The sequence below is a fragment of the Marmota marmota genome, unplaced genomic scaffold, assembly GCF_001458135.2.
Source record: "Marmota marmota marmota unplaced genomic scaffold, marMar, whole genome shotgun sequence".
NCBI classification, from domain to species: Eukaryota; Metazoa; Chordata; class Mammalia; order Rodentia; family Sciuridae; genus Marmota; species Marmota marmota.
In genome coordinates, this window is record NW_026000229.1 from 17445268 (window position 1) to 17466531 (window position 21264).

The 21264-nt window shown below is 33.8% G+C and overlaps 1 protein-coding gene and 1 pseudogene across 1 annotated transcript in view; one reads left to right on the forward strand and one right to left on the reverse strand.

Moving 5' to 3' along the window:
• Window positions 1-21264, forward strand: part of Herc1 (HECT and RLD domain containing E3 ubiquitin protein ligase family member 1) — a 182300-nt gene that overhangs the window by 68863 nt on the left and 92173 nt on the right. Inside the window, exons 10-20 of the mRNA XM_048793217.1 lie at window positions 303-428; window positions 1694-1915; window positions 2853-3005; window positions 3339-3471; window positions 8186-8377; window positions 10233-10454; window positions 12290-12463; window positions 16506-16620; window positions 16709-16829; window positions 18474-18645; window positions 20514-20826. Coding sequence (XP_048649174.1) covers window positions 303-428; window positions 1694-1915; window positions 2853-3005; window positions 3339-3471; window positions 8186-8377; window positions 10233-10454; window positions 12290-12463; window positions 16506-16620; window positions 16709-16829; window positions 18474-18645; window positions 20514-20826 — 1943 coding nt within the window. The remainder of the gene's footprint in view (window positions 1-302; window positions 429-1693; window positions 1916-2852; window positions 3006-3338; window positions 3472-8185; window positions 8378-10232; window positions 10455-12289; window positions 12464-16505; window positions 16621-16708; window positions 16830-18473; window positions 18646-20513; window positions 20827-21264) is intronic.
• Window positions 6031-7683, reverse strand: LOC107138033 (annotated as a pseudogene).

The window sequence follows — 21264 nt, forward strand, 5'->3', positions numbered from 1 at the left end:
CCCCCCCCCGCATTAGACTGGATACTCATGAAAGCAGGGCCACTTTGCACAACTTCTTACTAGGCCCAGCACTGTCAGATCAACACTAAATAATGGTTGGGTGACGGTTAACTATTTAGTAGCAAATCAAAAATTTATGTTCTATACTTCTTAAAGATATCTAATGAAGGACTTGCTTGCTTGCTTTCTGCACATGCTACTTTCTTATGATCCCGATAGTCAATGGACTCACTTTTCGTGTGTTTTTTTTTAAAAAAATAAAAAATCGGCCCAATCAGTCTACTTTTCTTTTTTGATATCAGGTGGTAATTGAGACTCTGTCAGTGGGAGCAACCATGCTGTTACCTCCCTTACGAGAACGGATGGAATTACTTCATTCTCTTTTACCCCAAGGACCCGATAGATGGGAAAGCTTATCTAAAGGACAGGTAAGCCTTTGCATCGATCTGTGTAAACTAGTAATATCACAAATAATTGAGAGGAAAAAAAAAGCTAATCAACTGCAATGTGTTCATGGAGTAGAACTTGATAGATGTTGCAAAATCCTAGTTATTTAATGTTATTTATTGGAAGAATTCTCAGCTGTTAGTGACTTCAGGTGAAACAGGTGATAATTCATTAAATTATTGGGCTAATTATTAAAATAATGACCAGTTTTTTCAATGTCGATTATGGTATCAAGCCCAAGATCCTTTGGTTTTTTTGGTAGTATGCTGAATTGAAATCCAGGACATGTGCTACTACTATTGGTTCTAAGCCCAGAATGTTGTTTGAAATTATTTGTCTAAAAGGTAAAAGATGATATAAAGAAAAATTATTTTGGGATATGAATATGCTTATTCTTTTCATTTTTATTATCTTAAGTGCATTAAAATAAGCATATTTTGTTGAATCGAGTAGAAGAATCAGTTGTAGAAGTACAGATTTGAGGAGCAAAGTGGTAAAAACTGATAATATAATATCCATGTGGCCTTGACATATCATACATTTGAATCAGATGGGATATAATTTCTCGTTTTTCTGAGTGTACAGGTTGCAGAATCACATTGGTCATGCAGTCATTGTACTGTCATGTGTAACTAATTAAAACAAATAAAAAAATTTTAAAAAATAATATCCATATGGTTATGCTTTCCAATGAGTAGTTTGCATTGGTTTAGATTTCAAGTGATTTATTTTAAACAACAGAATAAGTAGTTATCATTGGTAATTCTGTAGAGTAACATACTTATTTGTTGGCATTTCCTACTCCTATCTACATATAGTACTTATGCACAGTATTCCATGTTAGCTTACAGTTTTAGGTTTTATAATGAAGAATTAAATAAAAATCCGTAAGTTGCATTTTCATGAATGGTATTAATTAGTTAATTTTTCTTATAACTGTACACTTCATGAAGATTACTATTTATCTGGGCTATTAGGTGGATTAGTTAGCATGATTGGTATAGTTTCATTTCTTCTAGGATCCTTTTTTTTAAAAAAATATTTATTTTTTAGTTTTAGATGAACACAATATCTTTATTTTATTTTTATGTGGTGCTGAGAATTGAACCCAGTGCCTCACGTGTGCTAGGTGAGCGCGTTACCACTTGAGCCACATCCCCACCCTCTCCCAGGATCCTTTTAAAAAAAAAAAAAAATTCTAATGCATCTCAGGCTAATTATGTGTTCCTATTTCATTGTTCTTTAGAGAATGCAACTGGATATCATTTTAACAAGTTTGCAAGATCATACCCATGTAGCCTCCTTACTTGGCTATAGTTCACCCTCTGATGCTGCTGACCTCTCTTCTGTGTGTACTAGCTATGGAAACCTGTCAGATCAGTCTTATGGCACTCAGAGCTGCCATCCAGATACCCATTTGGCTGAAATTTTGATGAAGACCCTCTTAAGAAATTTAGGATTTTATACAGTAAGTTACTTTTTCATTATAGTAATTAAAAAAAGAATAAAGGGATAAGAGTCCTTTCAAGTCAAGATATTTTGACATTTAAACACAACAGTTCATGAATTCATGTAAATGAAACTTTAATCCCACCTCCCCAAAGAGGGAAACATGGGTGTCAGGTTTTCTAAAATACTGTGGGAGCCAAATGATACGTAATTGACAATTATAAAGAGATTTATAGTAGAATCTTACCAAACTTTTTTCTTATTAATTAAGAAGAATAAACAGATAAAAATAGACAAAAAATTTTTTAAAAAATAATAATGAGCAAGGGATTAACCTTACTCAGATAAAATCTTAAATTAAACAGTGCATTTGGTTCTGACTAATAGTCTAGTCAGTTGGAGAGTAAATAGTGGGCCCCATAGCTTTCCCTGTATTATGAAACTGTTAATTCTTACCTGTGGTGTTTCTTAAATCTTTCCATTTTTTTCTAGTCCATTTCTTCAGACCATCATAATCTCTATAATAATAAGGCTATTATAATCCATTATAGCAATTTCTCTCTAGTTCAGTATCTAGAATCATACATTTTATTTAATTTTTATGTCTCTAGTTCACTTATTTCCTTTATAATTAGAAAAAAATTTAATTAAGAATTATGTTAGAAATCCACAACATGTGAAAATAAAATCTACCTTGTTTTAGTTGTACTGTTTTCCATTTTCAAAATTTCTGTAGTGAAGCATGTATTACTTGTTTTTTTTTAATGGAAAAACAAATTGAAATTGTTTGATGAATTTTACTATCTAATAGCTAATAGCATAAGGATTACAACAAAGATTTAAACATTGGTAATGGGAAAAAGTAGACAATGACTTATTAAATTAGAATCATTTGTGGTAGGGCATCACTTTGATTTTCAAATTTTTAAAATAATCTTCATTTTTTGTCATTTTAGGATCAAGCATTTGGAGAGCTAGAAAAGAATAGTGATAAATTTCTACTTGGAACATCATCATCAGAGAACAGTCAGCCTGCTCATCTTCATGAACTGCTGTGTTCGTTACAGAAACAGCTGTTGGCATTTTGCCATATTAATAACATCAGTGAGGTACATGATTCTTTGCCTTTTATGGTGATCCATCAGGGACCTTGAAACTCAGATATTTGGTTATGCCATAATATTTTTGTAATTTTTGAATCTGTCTTTCTTTCTGGTAATGGGGATTGAACCCAGGGGTGCTTTACCACTGAGCCACATCCCCAGCCATTTTTAGTTTGAGACAGGGTCTTGCTAAGTTGCTGGTACTGGCCTCAAACTTACGATCCTCCTGCTTTAGCTTCCCAAGTTTCTGGGATTACAGAATAATATTATTATTCTGCCATTGCACCAAACTGTACTTAAATCCTTCAAAGTAGTAATTAGGAACTTCTTTCTCCTCAGAACTCAAGCAGTGTGGCATTGCTTCATAAACATCTTCAGCTCTTGTTGCCTCATGCCACAGATATTTATTCACGTTCTGCAAATTTGCTCAAAGAAAGTCCTTGGAATGGCAGTGTTGGAGATAAGTTAAGAGGTAAGTTTAGTATTGAATTTCACATTTAATTGGTGGTTAAGGTGGTTAAAAAGGAAGACTGGATAGTCTTTCTAAAGCCTTAAGAGGGCCTGAAGCCTGTGAGTGGAAGAGGAATGACCTTGAAACTTCTTTCTGTTAAAGATCCTTTTGTATTAATATGCATTCCCACCAACAATGTGTATGTGTATGTCTACCACCCCCACATCTTTGTCAGCAGTTATTGTTATTTGTATTCTTGATGGTTGCCATTATAACTGGAGTGAGATGAAATATCAGTGTAGTTTATTTTTTTAGTTGTAGATGAACATAATACTTTTATTCATTCATTCATTCATTTATTTATTTACTGTGCTGAGGATTGAACCCAGTGCCTCAAATGTGCCAGGCAAGCGCTCTATCACTGAGCTACAATATATAGCCCCTCAATATAGTTTTGATTTGCATTTCCCTGGCTTCTCAGGATGTTGGACATTTTTTCATGTATTTGTTGGCTATTTGTATTTTTTCTTTTGAGAAATGTCTGTTTAGATCATTTGCCCATTTATTGTCTGGGATACTTGGATTTTTTTTTTTTTTTTTGGTGGTGGTAAGTTTTTTAACTTCTTTATGTATTCTGAATATTAATTCCTTGTCAGAAGAGTAACTGGTAGACTTTTTCCCATTTTGTAGGTTCTCTCTTTATGCCCTTTGCTGTGCAGAAGCTTTTTAATTTGAAGCCGCCCCACTTGTTGATTCTTGCCTTTAGAGTCTTCTTAAGGAAGTTGTTGCCTTTTGGAGTGTTGATGCTATGTTTTTTTCTAGTAGTTGTAGTGTTTCTGGTCTAATTTCTAGGTCTTTGATCCAGTTTGAGTTACTTTTGTGGCAGAGAGAGAGGGATCTAATTTCATTCTTCTACATATGGATATCCAGTTTCCCCAGCACCATTTGTTTTAAAAAACCCATCTTTTCTCCAATGTATGTTTTTGATGCCTTTGTCAAAGACCAGATTGCTGTACCTATGTGGATTTGTCTGTGTGATTTCTATTCCTTTGGTCTTCTTGTCTATTTTTATGCTAATACCATGTTGTTGTTTTTTTGTTGGGACTGCAAGTTAGTATAACCACTATGGAAAGAATATGGAGATTCCTCAAAAGGCTAAGAAGGAACCACCATATTTATGACCCTGATATCTCACTCCTTGGCATTTATTCAATAGAACTGTAATCAGTATACTGTTGTAATCCATGCAAACCAGTGTTTAATCACAATTCATAATAGCCAAGTTGTGGAACCATCCTAGGTATCCATCAAAGAATGAATGGATAAAGAAACTGTGGTATATATATGATGAAGTTTTACTCAGCTATAAAGAAGAATGAAATTATGTTATTTGCTGGTAAATGGATGGAACTTGAGAATATCATGCTAAGAAAAATAAGCCAGATTTAGAAAGTCAAGGGCTGCATGTTTTCTCTGTTCCTGTTTCTCTCCAGCTAGAGAGAAATAAGGGGGAAAAAAGAGGGGGAGATATCATGGATATAAAAAGGGAAACAGTAGGGGATGGGGACCCAGGGGAATAGAGGAGGGGTTGGTAAGGGGGACCAACTGTGTAATGAAAATGACCAACTTACATGCATATATGAATATATCACAATGAATTCCACTTTTGTGTATAACTATAATCTACCAATTAAAAAATAAATAGAAGGAAATTCAGTAAGTAGAGGAAGGAGATCAAACAGAGGGAGGAGGAGAGAAAAAGGAGAAGTACTAGGAATTGAGAAGCAGCAAACTATGTTATATGCATTTATGATTATATCAAAGTGAACCCAACTATTATGTATAACTATAATGTACTAATAAAAACATTGAAAAGCTATCCTTTTGATCTTGGTTTAGGGGTAATGGTAGCACTGATTGTTCTTAAGAAATTCTAATTGGCAAGGCAGGGGCTTAATTTAAAGACATTGGATGCTATAAACTCAGAAACATTAGTTTTAAATGCATAAAGTGAAATGCTTTTATCTACTATTTCTCTTTCTTCAGCATTTGCCATTGTTCCTTTTTCCTATTTGAAATGCTTTCTTCTGTGGCCTACTTTGTAGTCACAGGTCTGTCTTTTCCCATGTCTCTGACCATTGTTTTTCTGTGGGTTCTTGTAGGCCTCTTCATTGGACATGACTGTTAATGTTGAGGATCCTCTGAATTCTGTTTTAAGCTCGTTTTTTCTTCCTGAATAGACTTGTCTAATCTAAGTAATGTTTTTAACCATAATATGTATGTTAATGAATCCCATATCTGTATCTAGCTAAAAACTCCTTTCATGAGCACTAAAGCCTTTATCTTGTTGCCTACCTGTATTTTTTCTTGCTTGTCCAAAATACAACTAATAATTTAGTATGTATGACCTTAACCAAATAAACTCTGATGTTTTCCTGATGATAAAGAAAGAAACAAACTGAGAAACTCAAATTACTGCTTATTAGGTACCTCCATTCGTCTGTTCCACAAGCATCTGAAACTTATTTTAATTTTTTTCAACTTGATAATGAAAAATTTTATTTTTATACATAAAGTCGGACGAAAACCATTACTAGTTCTATTAAAGAAAATCCAAGGGGCTGGGATTGTGGCTCAGTGGTAGAGTACTCGCCTAGTACGGGCGGGACCCAAGTTCAGTCCTCAGCACCACATAAAAATAAAGGCATTGTGTTGTGTCCATCTACACCTAAAAAATAAATATTTTTTAAAAAATAAGAAAATCCAACATTTCAACTGCAAAGTATAGTGATTATATCTACTCATTAAATACTATTTAAGCTTCTAAAACACAATTTGAAATACTTGTTTAATTTCAGTACATTGAATTCAGGTATGCATGTTATATGCATCAAGGCTAGATTACAAATTAACTTAGTCATCATCGTCTTTATTATGTTTTGTTTTCAATGCGTTTGATGATTCATTGGCAGTATTTTGTGATGATACCAGATTAGTGGGAATAAGAGTGTTTTTGGACCCAAGTAATGATGAATTAATAAGAACATTCTGAATTGCTGATTTTGTAGGAATTGATGATCTTTCGGCAGAGAACTGTGAGGCAACCATCTTTATTGCAAACCTTTGCCCTGTAAGAGATATTGGAATCTTTAATTGAAACAGACATGGTTTGTGGGGTTGATGTGCCTAGTGTGGGAGTATTTAATCTGATATCAGCTGTGGAACTGTTATTCCTGCTAAATAGATGTCTTGATTTGTATAGACTTGAGCCTATAGTTTGAAGCTGTTGAACAATATCTATCAGATTGACAGTCTAGACAGTCTAGAACCTGTCTGTGGCTTGGTCAATAGCAAAGGAGTTTGGTTTCTTTGTCTTACAATATCTAATAAAATATCTCTTGAGGAAGGAAATGTAAGAGACTGGTGAGCTCAACACTAGATTGCCATTCTGCACATCATCTACATCAACCGTAGCTTTCTTTCTTTCTTTTTTTTTCTTTTTTTTTTTTTTTTGGTACCAGGGATTGAACTCCGGGGCACTTGACCACTGAGCCACACAACAGCCCTATTTTGTATTTTATTTGGAGATAGGGTTTCACTGAGTTGCTTAGCACCTCACTTTTTTTGAGGCTGGCTTTGAATTCGCAATCCTTCTGCCTCAGCCTCCTGAGCCGCTGGGATTACAGGCATGCACCATTATATCCAGCTCAACTGTAGCTTTCTTAGCATGGCTTGAACAAGTTTTAGCATCATCTGGAATTGTGGTCACATATCAAAAGGCAGACTCCAACACCAGATTAATAGCTCTTGCCTCTTCTGTAATCCCCATATCCTTTAGGATTTGTGTCATCATCTGTGCATTTTTTGGCATGTTTGTTGGAGAAGCCATCTTGCCTGATTCCATGATACCTGGTGATCAAGCTTCTTGAGCTAAATCAACCACATTAATGTACTTTAGTCCTGATCTGAATGCAAGTTTTTTTGCCTATTGTGGTTTTTCCAACTTCTAGTATACTGATGAACACAGTGTTCAAAATCAACATAATCATCACTGTGATCTAAAATTTAATGTGTTCAAACTGATGTCATATCTGAATGTTCCTTCTAGTTTCAAATGCAATGAAATATTGAAACAAATTTGATTTAAAATAAATATCCATAATTAAAAGACATGTTTTAAGATGGTCTTAATTTTAAAAAGCAAATTTGGTTTAAAATAAATAAAAAATCTCTCTCACTAGAATGTAATCACCACAAGGCAAGAATTTTGACAGCTTTGGTAATGGCTGTTTCCCCTTTACTTAGACCAGTGTCTGGTCTTGTTGGTACTCCATACATTTTTCTTTCCGTACTAGGAATTGAACCCAGGGATTGACCCATGCTAGGCAAGCACCGTACCACTGAGCTACATCCCCAGATGGTTCTCAATAAATATTTGAGTAAATTTTAAAATGAGGATTTTTTAAATTAGTGAGTGAGAAATTCATAATGCATTTTAAGGAAAGCAGTTTTAATCCTTTGAATTTGTTGGTATGGAAGGTATGTATGCTATCTTACAAAATGTTTTTGAATGTTAGTAAATTCTAGTGTGATACCAGCTACCAGGTGGGTGTTCAGCAAAGAGTTATTGAATTAGTCTACCCTGTTCCAAACTAAAGTAATATTTCTTAGGTTCTTTTTTTTCCTTTTAAGTTTATTTGAAATAATTAATTGACATTGCATTTTGCCCTCATAGATGTGATATACGTCTCAGCTGCAGGCAGCATGCTTTGTCAGATTGTTAATTCCCTGCTGTTACTCCCGGTGTCAGTGGCTCGTCCTTTATTGAGTTACCTCCTTGATCTTTTGCCACCACTTGATTGTCTTAATAGACTTCTGCCAGCTGCTGCTCTTTTAGAAGACCAAGAGCTACAGTGGCCTCTTCATGGTAAGTAAAGGTAGTTAAGAGGTTAAATAATACTTCTCAGAAAAGTTGATCCTCTTGCATACATCATTTAAAGTCTTGACACTTGGATTTTTAGTGTAATCATAGGTATAAGATTATCTTCTAAGACTTTAGAGTCTAAAATGAGAACTGACATAAAGCAACCAAAAAAGTTGCTAGTATATGAGAGTTACAAAAAGTATCTTTATGATCATCAGGCTTGAGTATCGGTTCTAAGACTTCTTTTCCTTCAAAATTTGACATAGTTGAAATTGAGATGCACCTTACAATGCATGATAGGAAAGCATTGTTATAATTTATTCAGCACCATTTTTTCCTTAGAGGTACTTAAAATAATGTAGTCAATATATTTTTGTATATTGTAATCAATATATAATTTATAAAATTTGAAATAAGTATATTATTAGATTAATCAATATAGTAGATTCAACTAAAAAGTTTCATTTCTTAAAACAAAGGTTTTTCATTTTAAATCTGTTTGACAGATTTTGTTTGGACATATAGAGAGCTGATTGAATGTAAAGAATAGAAATTGAGAACCCATCTTTCAGTGCTTTTCTTTTTGGGTACTTTGTAGGAAATAATATTTTGATTTTAGATATGGCATTTTAATTCATTTTTTTTATGTGGGCTGGGAAAAACTGGGAATTGAACCCATAGATGTTTTAGCACGGAGCTACATCACCAACCCTTTTTAAAAATAAATTATTTTGAGACCAAGTCTTGTTAAGTTGCCCAAGCTGTTCTTGAACTTGGAATCTTTCTTGTCAGCCTCCCAAGTATCTGGGATTTTGGAGGTGTACTACCACTCTCAGCCTTGTCTTTTCAAATAACTGTATTTTGGATTTTTTGATTTCTGTTTTTCTTTATATCACTGTATCTTCTTAATTTTAAGTGTCTTCTTCCTTTTTTTTTTTTTAACTGAAGAACTTTTAAAAACAAATGTACAGGGCTGGGGTTGTGGCTCAGTGGTGGAGCGTTTGCCTACCACATGTGAGGCATTGGGTTTGAGCCTCAGCACCACATAAAAAATAAATAAAATCAAGTTATAAAACAAAAAATAAATGTACAGTTGGGTGCAGTGATGCATGCCTGTAATCCCAGTGACTCAGAAGGCTGAGACAGGAGGATTGCAAGTTTGAGGCCAGCCTCAGCAATTTAGTGAGACCGTGTCTCAAAATAAAAAATAAAAAGGGCAGGTGATGTAACTCAGTGGTAAAGAACCCTGGAGCTTAATTCCAAGTACTAAAAATAAAACAAAACAGAAACAAAATATGCAGTGAGAAAAAGCATGGGTGTGCATCTTAGTACAAAATAATTCTGAATTCAAGTCCTGAAAGCATTAAATAGTTCTGTCACTTTAATGGATCTACTCTTATTTTGATTTTAGAGTAAGGTGCTCAAAGAGGAACTAGGAATGATAAAAATTTGATCTGGAGAATAAGAACAGAATACATAGAATAATTTTGTGATAGACCATTTTAATGTTTATCTTAAAATCAGTGTCTTTATGAAAGAAAATTTTATTTTAGAAAGTTTAAAAAAATTTTTTTTTCTGCATCAGGAAATGAACCCAGGGCCATGTGCATGCTAGACAAGTATTTTACCGCTGAGTTACATACCCAGCAGAATATTTTATTTAATAATACAACTTCTCTGAATGCATTTTAAATTAGCCTGGTATACCAGAAAAATATATAGAAAGTATTATAATATATGTTTTCATTATGAAATTATTTTGCCTCATTATCTTATTATAGTATAAAATACCATGAGAAAGCTTCTAAATCTTAAATATGCCAGATAAAGACACAATTACTAATGATTTTGTCTGTAGGAGGGCCGGAAGTAATTGACCCTGCTGGTGTGCCCTTACCTCAGCCAGCTCAGTCTTGGGTATGGCTTGTTGATCTGGAAAGGACAATTGCTCTCCTAATTGGGCGGTGTCTTGGTGGCATGCTTCAGGGCTCCCCCGTGTCTCCGGAGGAACAAGATACTGCATATTGGATGAAAACACCACTTTTCAGTGATGGTGTGGAAATGGACACACCTCAGTTAGGTAATGTGCTTCTCTGCGATTTTTAAAATGTGTTCTTTTTGTACCTCTATTAGACATTTCTCTTATTTTGAGTTTGTGAAATAGAAAACTGATATACAGTTGCAGTGTTAGCAGCTGTCTGAGACTGTAACTTGGAGCCCACAGAAGAAAACAATTTTATCTTGCAGCATGGTATAGTGAAAAGAGCCCCCTAAACTAAGAAAATGTGGGTCTGGTCCTACTCTGTTATCTTTTTTACTCATTTTGAGCAAGGTATTTAACTCATAACAATAGAGAAAATGCTTGATTTATTTTGTTCTGAAGCTTAGGGGTTGTAAACTACCTCATAGAATGTAAAGTACTGAAGGAGTACCTGTTGTGACTTAACCATTTTTCAAACACCCCTCAGATGTGTGTCGCAGTCTTTTCTCTCTCCATTTGTAATATCTATGGGTTTTCCTTTCCTGCCTCATCTCCCACTTCTCTATGATAGGACTTATCCAGTACTCCAACAGATGATCTACTTGTTTTATGTAAGCTTAGTCCTTTAATCTTTCTGGACCTCTGATTTTGAATCTATTAAATAATGAGTTATATTAATCTATATAGTCTTATTAGATCTAAAACTTGTTTCTTGATAAGAGAAACTCAGAGTGTTCACAAAGGAAAGTCTGAAGAAAGGGAGAGGAATTGTGGAAGGGAAAATGGGAAGGGAGAGAATAAAGGAGGGAGGAGAAAAGAAAAGGAAGAAATCTAAGACAAAATGAGAGAAAGATTCTCCTTTGGGAATTGCAAATATGAAGAATAAGATTGAGGGAAGCAGTTAAAGAATTTCTTCTTTTTCCTAATAAGAGTGTGTATTCATCATTTCATTTATGAACCAGAAAGTGAGTTGGACCATGGTTGATGAATACTAGACTGGTGTTTATGATATATTTTAATTAAAAAAGTAAAATCATGTGTTGTTCAAGTGATATTTAACACAATGAAGAGAGTTTCATTGCTCTCAATGTTTACCATTCTGATAGTCCCAAATGATCTCCTGAGGAAAAAAAAGTATATCTCTTCCTTCTTCATATTTCTGTTATATTTCCTTTATTCAGTTAAGTGGACTTAAATATGAAATCAATTTTAATGTTATTTTTTAAATTAAAAATCATGAAATTATTAAAATGTTCTTGTTTAAATACTTATGTAAAGGAAAAAGTATTATCATAAAATTATAAATATTTAATAATTCTATTGTATTATGGGTTAAATTGACTTTTGGGACTTGCCAAAAAACCTTACCATCATTTAGAGCATCGTTTTGTGTGTTTTTAAAATAGATGAATTCTGAATGCCAGATGTTGCATTGAAAAGTTAGGAACCATCTGTACAAATATGATTGCCTATTGAAAAATTGTTCATGGTATCTTTGACCTTTCTTAGATGATTTTTAACTGATAATTTTCCTTTAAGTCTAGCAAAAAAGAAAAAAAATTCAGTCTTGTCTCTTGTCCTATGTTCCCATGTTTCTCACAGAGGATACCATTCCATTTTGAACAAGAGAGTTTTATGTTATACAGGTCTGTGCTGCACATATAGGACATTTTGTATCCCTGACCTTTGTCTGCCAAAGTGCCAGAACTCTTCCCTGAATGCCACACTCTTCTAGAGGTAGTAAGTAGGGTGATGCTACCTCAAACTGAAAAACATTGAATGACTTTACCTGGTAGCATCTACTTAAAATGATTTGAAGTATATAATTTCATATATGCATTAAATAAATGTGGCAAGAGTTTATTTGTAGCAGCAAAGTTTATGAGGTTTAAAATTGGTAACTTTAAATATATATATATAATTTTTTTTTTTAGATAAATGTATGAGTTGCCTATTAGAAGTAGCTCTTTCAGGAAATGAAGAACAGAAGCCTTTTGATTACAAATTGCGTCCTGAAATTGCTGTCTACGTAGACTTAGCATTGGGTTGTTCTAAAGAGCCTGCCCGAAGCCTTTGGATCAGCATGCAGGATTATGCTGTTAGCAAAGGTAAAATAAAGACAATAAGGAAGTAAATATGTTGTTGACTTAGATCACTGACTAACATATATGCAATATTTATAGGACTCACCATGTTACTTTTTCATAGGAAAAGACATTTTATACATAGCATTTTTTTTAAAGAGAGACAAGAGAGAGAGACAAGAGAGAGAGAGAGAGAATTTTTTTAATATTTATTTTTCAGTTTTTGGTAGACACAACATCTTTATTTTATTTTTATGTGGTGCTGAGGATGGAACCCAGCGCCCCGCGCATGCCAGGCGAGTGCGTTACCGCTTGAGCCACATCCCCAGCCCCATATACATGGCATTTTTAAAGAGTTTCTTTTGACCTTTGTGGAAAACACCCTAGGTGGTTTTTTTTTTTTTTATATATATATGTATTCCACTTAAAGGAAATGCTGTATGTAAAAACTAAATTTATGTGATAAATCATTTTACTATTCTATGATGTTTAAATGGAGTCTGTTTAATGGGTATTTTCCCTTTCCAAGCCCTACTTTAAAAACTGAAAAAAATGTGTGCTTAGAAATATAAGCTCCAAACTTGATGAGTGTTTTTTTTAAAGAGAGAGAGAGAGAGAGAGAGAGAATTTTTAATATTTATTTTTTAGTTTTCGGCGGACAAACATCTTTGTTTGTATGTGGTGCTGAGGATCGAACCCGGGCCGCACGCATGCCAGGCAAGCGCGCTACCGCTTGAGCCACATCCCCAGCCCTTGATGAGTGTTTTCTTCATCTATAAAATACTTGAAAACTTCTGAATGTTGCTAGAGATAGCAGTTTGACAGTCATGAAGCTGAGGTAGGAGGAAATGAAGAACAGTTCTAGCCAACCTCTCAACTTCAACCCTGTCTCAAAATTTTTTTTTAAAAAAAGACCAGGATGTAACTCAGTGGTAGAGAATCTTCAGATTTAATCCCTATACCGGCTGCCCCCCAGTTATAAATTTGAGACCAGGTATACTGTTAAATATAGTATTATGCAAATTATACGGTGGTATTTCAGTTTCTAATATTTTTTAATAAAATTATTTGTAAATTTTTAAAGAATATACTTGATTTCATTGTAGATCCTATTTTCCTTTAAAGATGACTTGTACTGTTTAGAATCACATGTCTCTAGTTAATGTTCTCCATTTTATTCTCTCTTATGCCATCTTTAATTTTCTCCCATTTCTTTGGATTTTCTTCTATGATAAAAATGGTAAAAGTGAACAAAGTTTCACTTTTAATTGGCTATTTCTAAATAAAATGAATGGAGAAACATATTCAGACTTTTTTTCTGGCAGTGGGGTACCAGGGATTAAATCCAGGGGAGCTTAGTCTTTGAACCATATCTGCAGCACCCCTCCCCTTTATATAATTTTGAGACAGGGTCTCAATAAGTTGTTGAAGGCCTTGCCAAGTTGTTGAGGCTGGCTTTGAACCTGCCATCCTGCTGCCTCAGCTTCCTGAACCACTAGGATTACAGGTGTGTACCATGCATGGCTGTTATTTAGATTTTTTAAATACTGGCAAGAAGATACCTTTGAAAGTTTAATCTTCACATATGGGGCATGGGATGCATGCCTATAATCACAGAAACTCCAGAGGCTGAGGTAGAATGATTGCAAGTTCAAGGACAGCCTGGGCAATACAATATAGCAATAATGCCATCTCAAAAACAGACACTCAGGAAAAAATGTTTAATCTCATCCATTTTGTTTGTGTCCTAATCATTTTTTTATTCATTCTGTTGTGTGATTCCTACCAGAAGTGAAAAAGTAAGTTAATGGAGAAGAAAAATTTACTTTCTAAGTTGTGTATTCTGATATTCTGATATTTGTATCATTTACTTAGAAATGCAGTCATATTTTCTTTTATCTCACAGTCACATTGTCATTTGTTACACTGCAATGAGAACTTTTAAAACCTAGATATAAATATATAGTGAGTAAAATCTTACCATTTGCTCTATTGCTTATATTAGTACAGCATGAATTGCATACTTGATTAGTGGAGCCATTCTGTAGTGCTTGGAGTGAAAGGAACATAACTTTAATGAAAATGTTATAAAAGAACACATTATTTTAAAAATCACATAGGAGAATAATCCCTGCTAAATTTGTAACAAAGTCAAGGTTGTTACTATAGTTTGCTTTTCAAGATGAGTTTTAGCCTCCTTGAGGAATCCTGTGTGATTATAAATATGGCAGTTTTCACAATAGTCAGCAGACCCATAGAAAAGATGACTTCTTAAGAATCAGATGTGGATAAAATTTTTGTGTGATACAGACTGTCATCCTAAGAGTCTTTGTGGGACATGAGGTTTTCTTAAAATCAGGCATATTTGTATAGTCAATTTTTTCACCTATAAAGTAGGTAAGTCTAAACCTACATTTTTGACCTAGGCATACATAAATGAAATATAAAACCAAGGTGTAAGATTTTATCTTTTGAGATAGGAGTATTAAGAAGAGATTAAAAAGAAATAAAATTAAGTGGAGTTTGATATTTTCCAAGGATGTTTTTTGTTTGATTTTGTTTGTTAAGTAGCACAGGCATTTAGTAAATCTGTCATATGAACAGAGTCTACAATTACTCTGGGGATGTAGTGAAAATAAACCTTCCATCCCCATTTGGAATCTACTAAATATAATCTATTTTAAAAGTCAGTACTGATGTGCCAACATGAAATTAAAGAATGGGAAAAAAAAAAAAAACACATCTGACTGGTTCTCTTTATCTCATGCTGTAATTTGGGATTCTAATTGCTTTTGCTCATTTCTGTCCAAATGTTGTTTTGTTTCTTATCTACTTTAATGTATTGGGGCTCATAGAACCTTCTTTTATGGCTTTAATTATCAGACATGTACACACATGAATAGTTTATTCAGTGTTTTTATTAGTATGTCCAACAGATAATATTCAAAATGAGAGTCCTGATTCCAGCTTCCCACCCTCAAAACTGTTCTTCTGTGGTCTCTCTGTGCCAACTACATTTTATTTATTTATTTCAACTACGTTTTAAATCTATTTAGATTCAACTATGACTTCTCTCTCATTCTCACATCACATATCTAATCCATTAACAAATCCTGTCAACACCTTTGAAATAATATATATGAGCTCTTCCACTTCTCATTACTTCCACTGCTCCACCATCCTTTCTCACTTGCATTATTGCAATAATAACTTCTTTGCTGTCACTATAATTATTCTTCCACTCAGCAGTCAGAGAGCTTTTTAAAGATCTTGTCATTATCTCTGCTCAAAGCGTTCTAATGCTGATTCTCATTTTCCTGTTAGGAAAACCTGGAGGATGTGCTTTGCTCTGCAGACCAATGTGATCTCATCCCTAGCCAGCTCTCTAGTGTCTTTTCCTACTACTCACTCTTGTGCATGCACACTTTGCTCCATCTACACTGGTCTCCTTGAGCCTTCTAGCTAGATCCTCTGCCTAGTAACTTTCCTGAGGGGATACTGTTTCTACCTGGCTTCTTTCCCTACTTCAGTTAGATTTCTGCTCCTATGTAGCCTTATCATAAACTGTTCACACCATCCTATTTAAAATAATAATTGCATATAGTACAATACTCCTTTTCTCCTTATTCTATTTTATTTTTCTCCTTAGAACTTATCTGTCATATTAATGTTTTTATTTGTTCTCTTTTACCTGCTGCCTTCTTTTTTTTAATATTTATTTTTTTAGTTGTAGTAGGACACAATACCTCTATTTTGTTTATTTATTTATTTTTATGTGGTGCTGAGGATTGAACCCAGGGCCCTGCATGTGCAAGGCGAGTGTTCTACCGCAGAGTCACAACCCCAGCCCCAACCCGCTGCCTTCTTATCCTCCTGCCAGAAATCTAAGCTCTGTGAGATTTGTTTACTGTTGTATCCCAGCACCTGAAACAGTATGGGCATTTGTTAAGTAACTGTTTAGAATAAGATGATAAAATTCAAGTGTTGGATGAATAAAATTATTAAATTTACTTCTGAACTGTTTTCTGAGTCCTTTTAAATGTCAATGCATCATTTTTATTTTCAGATTGGGACAGTGCAACTTTAAGTAATGAGTCACTCTTGGATACTGTGTCTAGATTTGTTCTTGCAGCACTTCTGAAACACACAAATTTACTTAGTCAAGCATGTGGAGAAAGCCGGCAAGTAACTTAAAACTATCCTCAGACAAATATTTGTTCTCATGATGTTAGAAACTAGGTGACCTTTCTATTTTGATTCTTTATTTAGATATCAACCTGGTAAAAGCTTATCAGAAGTGTACCGTTGTGTATACAAAGTTCGAAGTCGTTTACTTGCTTGCAAGAACCTTGAACTTATTCAAACCAGGTCATCATCACGAGACAGATGGGTAAAGTTGGAAATTAATTAATTTCTGTATTTTTCTACAAGCTGTCAGATAGCTCCATATTAGTTTATTTGAGAAAATAGGTACTTTGATTGTTGTAAATGTTCAATAAATGTTGAATAGTTTATCCTAATTAAAAAGATAGAAGTCAAAAGATTTGGCATTCATTTAATGACACTTTTATCAAGTGGAATGGACTGCTAAGAAAGTTTATATAGTCTTATCCTGCATAAATAATATTTATTAACAACAAATTGAATCATTAAAATCATCAGAAATATTCTTTTCTTAATGTGGATCAGGCCACATTTGAATTACCCTTTTTTACTTGGGGTGCCAGAAGTTATAAGGGTTATTACCAAATACCTTGGATTGGTAAAAGGTCCAGAAATTGTCTTATATGAGAATAGAAAAGTATCAAAAAGGTTCAGCCTAGAAAAATGAAAATAAAGGAAGGAATCATCACATGAAAATAGGCCTTCTTATGATTTGTTTTCCACTAAAAGTGAAGATTGAAATTATTTATTAAGGATGATCCAGAAGAAATTCTTGCAACAAAAATGAGATAATTTTTAAACTACTTGGTGATTCTGGTAACTTGATCCTGTAATTATAAATATAAGCCTGGGAACATCATCTTCAGAAATACTTACTTTGAAACTTGACACTACAGATGCTTTCCACTCCATCATTTAGTTCTTACATGTAAAAAACCAAAATATTTCTAAATTTGTTGTATAGTAAATTTTGTATATTCACTGATTTAACATTTGCGGATTTGACTATTTGAGAGTGATCTTGAAAGTCCATTAAAAAAAGTGTTAATTATCCATTTTATTGAGGCTCAATTTTGAAATTCACATATTATGGGGACAAATGACATGTATTATGGAGTCTGATTGCTCAGTAACTCCATCTCTGTCAGATTTCTAAATTACTTACTGGTCATGAATTACAAAATAACTTGTCATGGATCTGAGGATATAATTAAAATTTTTCATTTGTGCTTTATACCGAAATTTGTTAGAGAAAATTTATATTGTTATGGTATTTGTGACCCTCTGAGTACCTGTTTTCAGGACTCTTTCCTCTATCCTGATGATTGCTAGGTAGCATGTCCACAGTAGGAAATAAAGTTAATATTGTTCTTACTGTAATTCTAATTTTTTTGGTTTTTCAGGGGCAAGGTTAAAGAAAAAAGAATACTATTTTAAATTTAGAGTTATTAAACATTATTTATCCTGGAGAGTAATATGCACAACTTGAGGGAAACAATGGAATCAACATCTTATTCTTTAATTATCTTTTATGCTTGGTGTCTTATTTAACATAACTTATTTTAACTTGCAGCCCTGTAGTTTTACAGGTAAATAGTAACATAAATGTGAATCACTTTAGGGCATGGCATTTTAATCAAAATACTGAGGAAGATAACCTATATGTGTTTGTATATTTTGTGTGCATACATATTCTTTCTAATCTTTTAAGATTTATCTAGTATTATCTAGATAATACTTGAGTTTTGTTGTAAAATTCATGTTATTTTTATATCAGCAATATTTTCCATGATAAAAAGTTAAAGTTTTAGGAAATTTTTAAAAGCTTTTGAAAGATATATTCAGTGTAGTTTCTGATAATTTCTTTAAGATCTCAGACAACCAAGACTCTGCAGATGTTGATCCTCAGGAACATTCATTTACCCGGACCATTGATGAAGAAGCTGAAATGGAAGAACAGGCTGAGAGAGACAGAGAAGAGGGGCATCCAGAGCCAGAGGATGAGGAGGAAGAACGGGAACATGAAGTGATGACAGCTGGCAGTGAGTACATCCTTCTTACTTTAGAGATAAACACCATGACATTCTTTTCCGTAGGAAAGCTGACTTGAGAGATAAAGGCAAAGTTTCTTTATGGTTTTTCTAAATGGATCTGATATTCTAATGGTGATCTGAATTTGCATTAGCTAGTATTTCAAAGGAGACTTTAAAACTGCTAGTGCCATTCTGAAGGTTTGGGATTGCATGTTTAGGCCAAAAAGCTCTGGTAATGGGCACGTCAGCATCTGTTCAACTCAACTGCATATATGAAATAAGTCATTGAATAAGGTCATTCAAAATATGTCCTCTGGGGATACCAAGTTGTTGGTCAGCCTTGCAAACCTCTATGTGGGGAGAAACAGAGCCCCCTTTCTGTGCCTGTTAGGAGGACCAAATTATTTTCCATGTGTAAAACTTTTAAAACTATAAATTTCAACTACATTGCAATATCAGTATAGAAAGCAGGAGTATGTATGAGAATTTCATTGGGTGAGTGAATAAAACTTTTTTTCATAATTTTATATTCCAAGGCTAAAAATGATTTTTAAAGGTAACTGTGTTTAAGAGAATATTCTGCTTTCCAAACATTTATTGGTATCATATGAGTGATTTTGCTATTTCAAATTAAAGTGTATTTGATCTGTAGCTTAAAATATTATGGCCAGCTTTGCATTTGTTGTTGAGATTGTATGTATCAGTCAACTTGACACTTTGTTATTGATTTATTTCTGTACTGCATACTTCTAAAATAATTTTGAGATGTCTCAAAACAAGACTAAAAACCATTTAAACAAGAGAAGAAAGAGTCTAAATGGAGAAAATGAGTTTGGAGATAGTGAGGGAGAATAATTATATTTTAAAAATCTAAGTTGAAGGAACTTTTGCAGTTGAACTTAAAACTTAGTGTAAAATTCTTGGAAGCAAAGGCCAAAGAGGAAAACATAATAATAACAAAGCACAACCCTCAATTACAATAAAAGAATGTTTAATAGTCACCGGAGGAGTAATTTTTAAAACTAGCTATGATTTTTAAGCTTTTATGTAAAACTGGGTCATGTACATTAATTCAATTCTCAGAACAGTCTTATGAGATAAGTTCTAGTATTACTCCATTGTAAAGATAAGATAAACTGTGGTTTAAGGAGACAAAATTATGTACCTAGGGCCACAGTCAGTAGTAACTGGAGTAAGAATCAAATTTGCCCAAAATTCTAGTGACTTTTAGCTACTTTCACTGATTTCTTGCTCTGGATTCTGGGAGGGTTTGTTGCTTTGATTTTTATAGAAGTAAAGGACTTTCAGCAACATAAAGAAAATGTTGTCAGAATCTATCTATCTATCTATCTATCTATCTATTGGAAGACAAGGATTACTTCAAAGAGTTTGCTTGTTCAGATTCTTTGCAGATCCAATTATCAGTCTCTTCTAATTAGGGCTATTGTCTGGCCTTGGTATGTAAAGGGCATCCCTTCCAAAAGACTCTACTCTACATGGCTTTCTGCATATAGGAAAAGACCTGCCAAATGGCCTCTTTTGAATTTATAGTTCCTTAAGTGATTTCAACTTACAATAATCAATATACCTATTTGGCATGTTTTAAGATAGCATGTACCTTACTCTTTCCTGTACTTAACTTAGCTAAGTTGTATAAAAACATATGAACATTTCTTATTTAATTTTGATGAAAAATGTAATGTTTAATACATTTTTTTTACTTAACTTTAAGTTACTATGCTATATTTAATGTCTAAAAATAATTTTTCCCTCTTTCAGTAAGTTTTTGGTCCAAACTTTTTGACTATTTTTGTTGTTATTTTCTTTGCTCTTGTCTCCCATGTGTTAAGACCTTGTTTTTGTGTTGCATGTTACAGAAATCTTTCAGTGTTTCCTCTCAGCCCGTGAAGTAGCTCGTAGCCGAGACCGAGATAGAATGAACAGTGGGGCAGGGTCTGGGGCTCGAGTTGATGATCCACCTCCTCAGTCTCAGCAAGAGCGAAGGGTCAGCACAGACCTTCCTGAGGGTCAGGATGTATATACTGCTGCCTGCAACTCTGTGATCCACCGGTGTGCCCTGTTAATATTAGGAGTAAGTCCTGTCATTGATGAGCTTCAGAAGCGAAGGGAAGAAGGACAGTTGCAGCAGCCCTCTACCAGTGCCTCTGAAGGGGGTGGACTTATGACCAGGTGGGACTAACTAAAAACTTAAAACATCACACTCTTCCCTTTGTTACTCTACACATCAAAATGGTTTATTCTCAAAGTTACAGTGTTCTGAAATTAAAGACATGGAAGAGGAAATACAAATTGACTAAGATTACTTTAAAGTAACCTAAATAGTGATACTGGTTCAGCATAAAATATAAATTTCTGATTAAATGAGGAAGCATAAGTTTTCATGTATATGAGTAACAGGAGTTGAAAACCATACAAACTTATTTGCATCTCTATAATTTAGTGTTATGCAAATTATTACAATTGATATAATTGGTAAGGGCTTTGTCTTTAGACAAGAGTCAGGATTTCCCACCAGCAGACATAACTACTTCTCACTTGTATGTGTGTTTAATATCTCTATGCTGTCAATTCATTCAATTTTATGTTCACTGACAGTTCCATATCAAA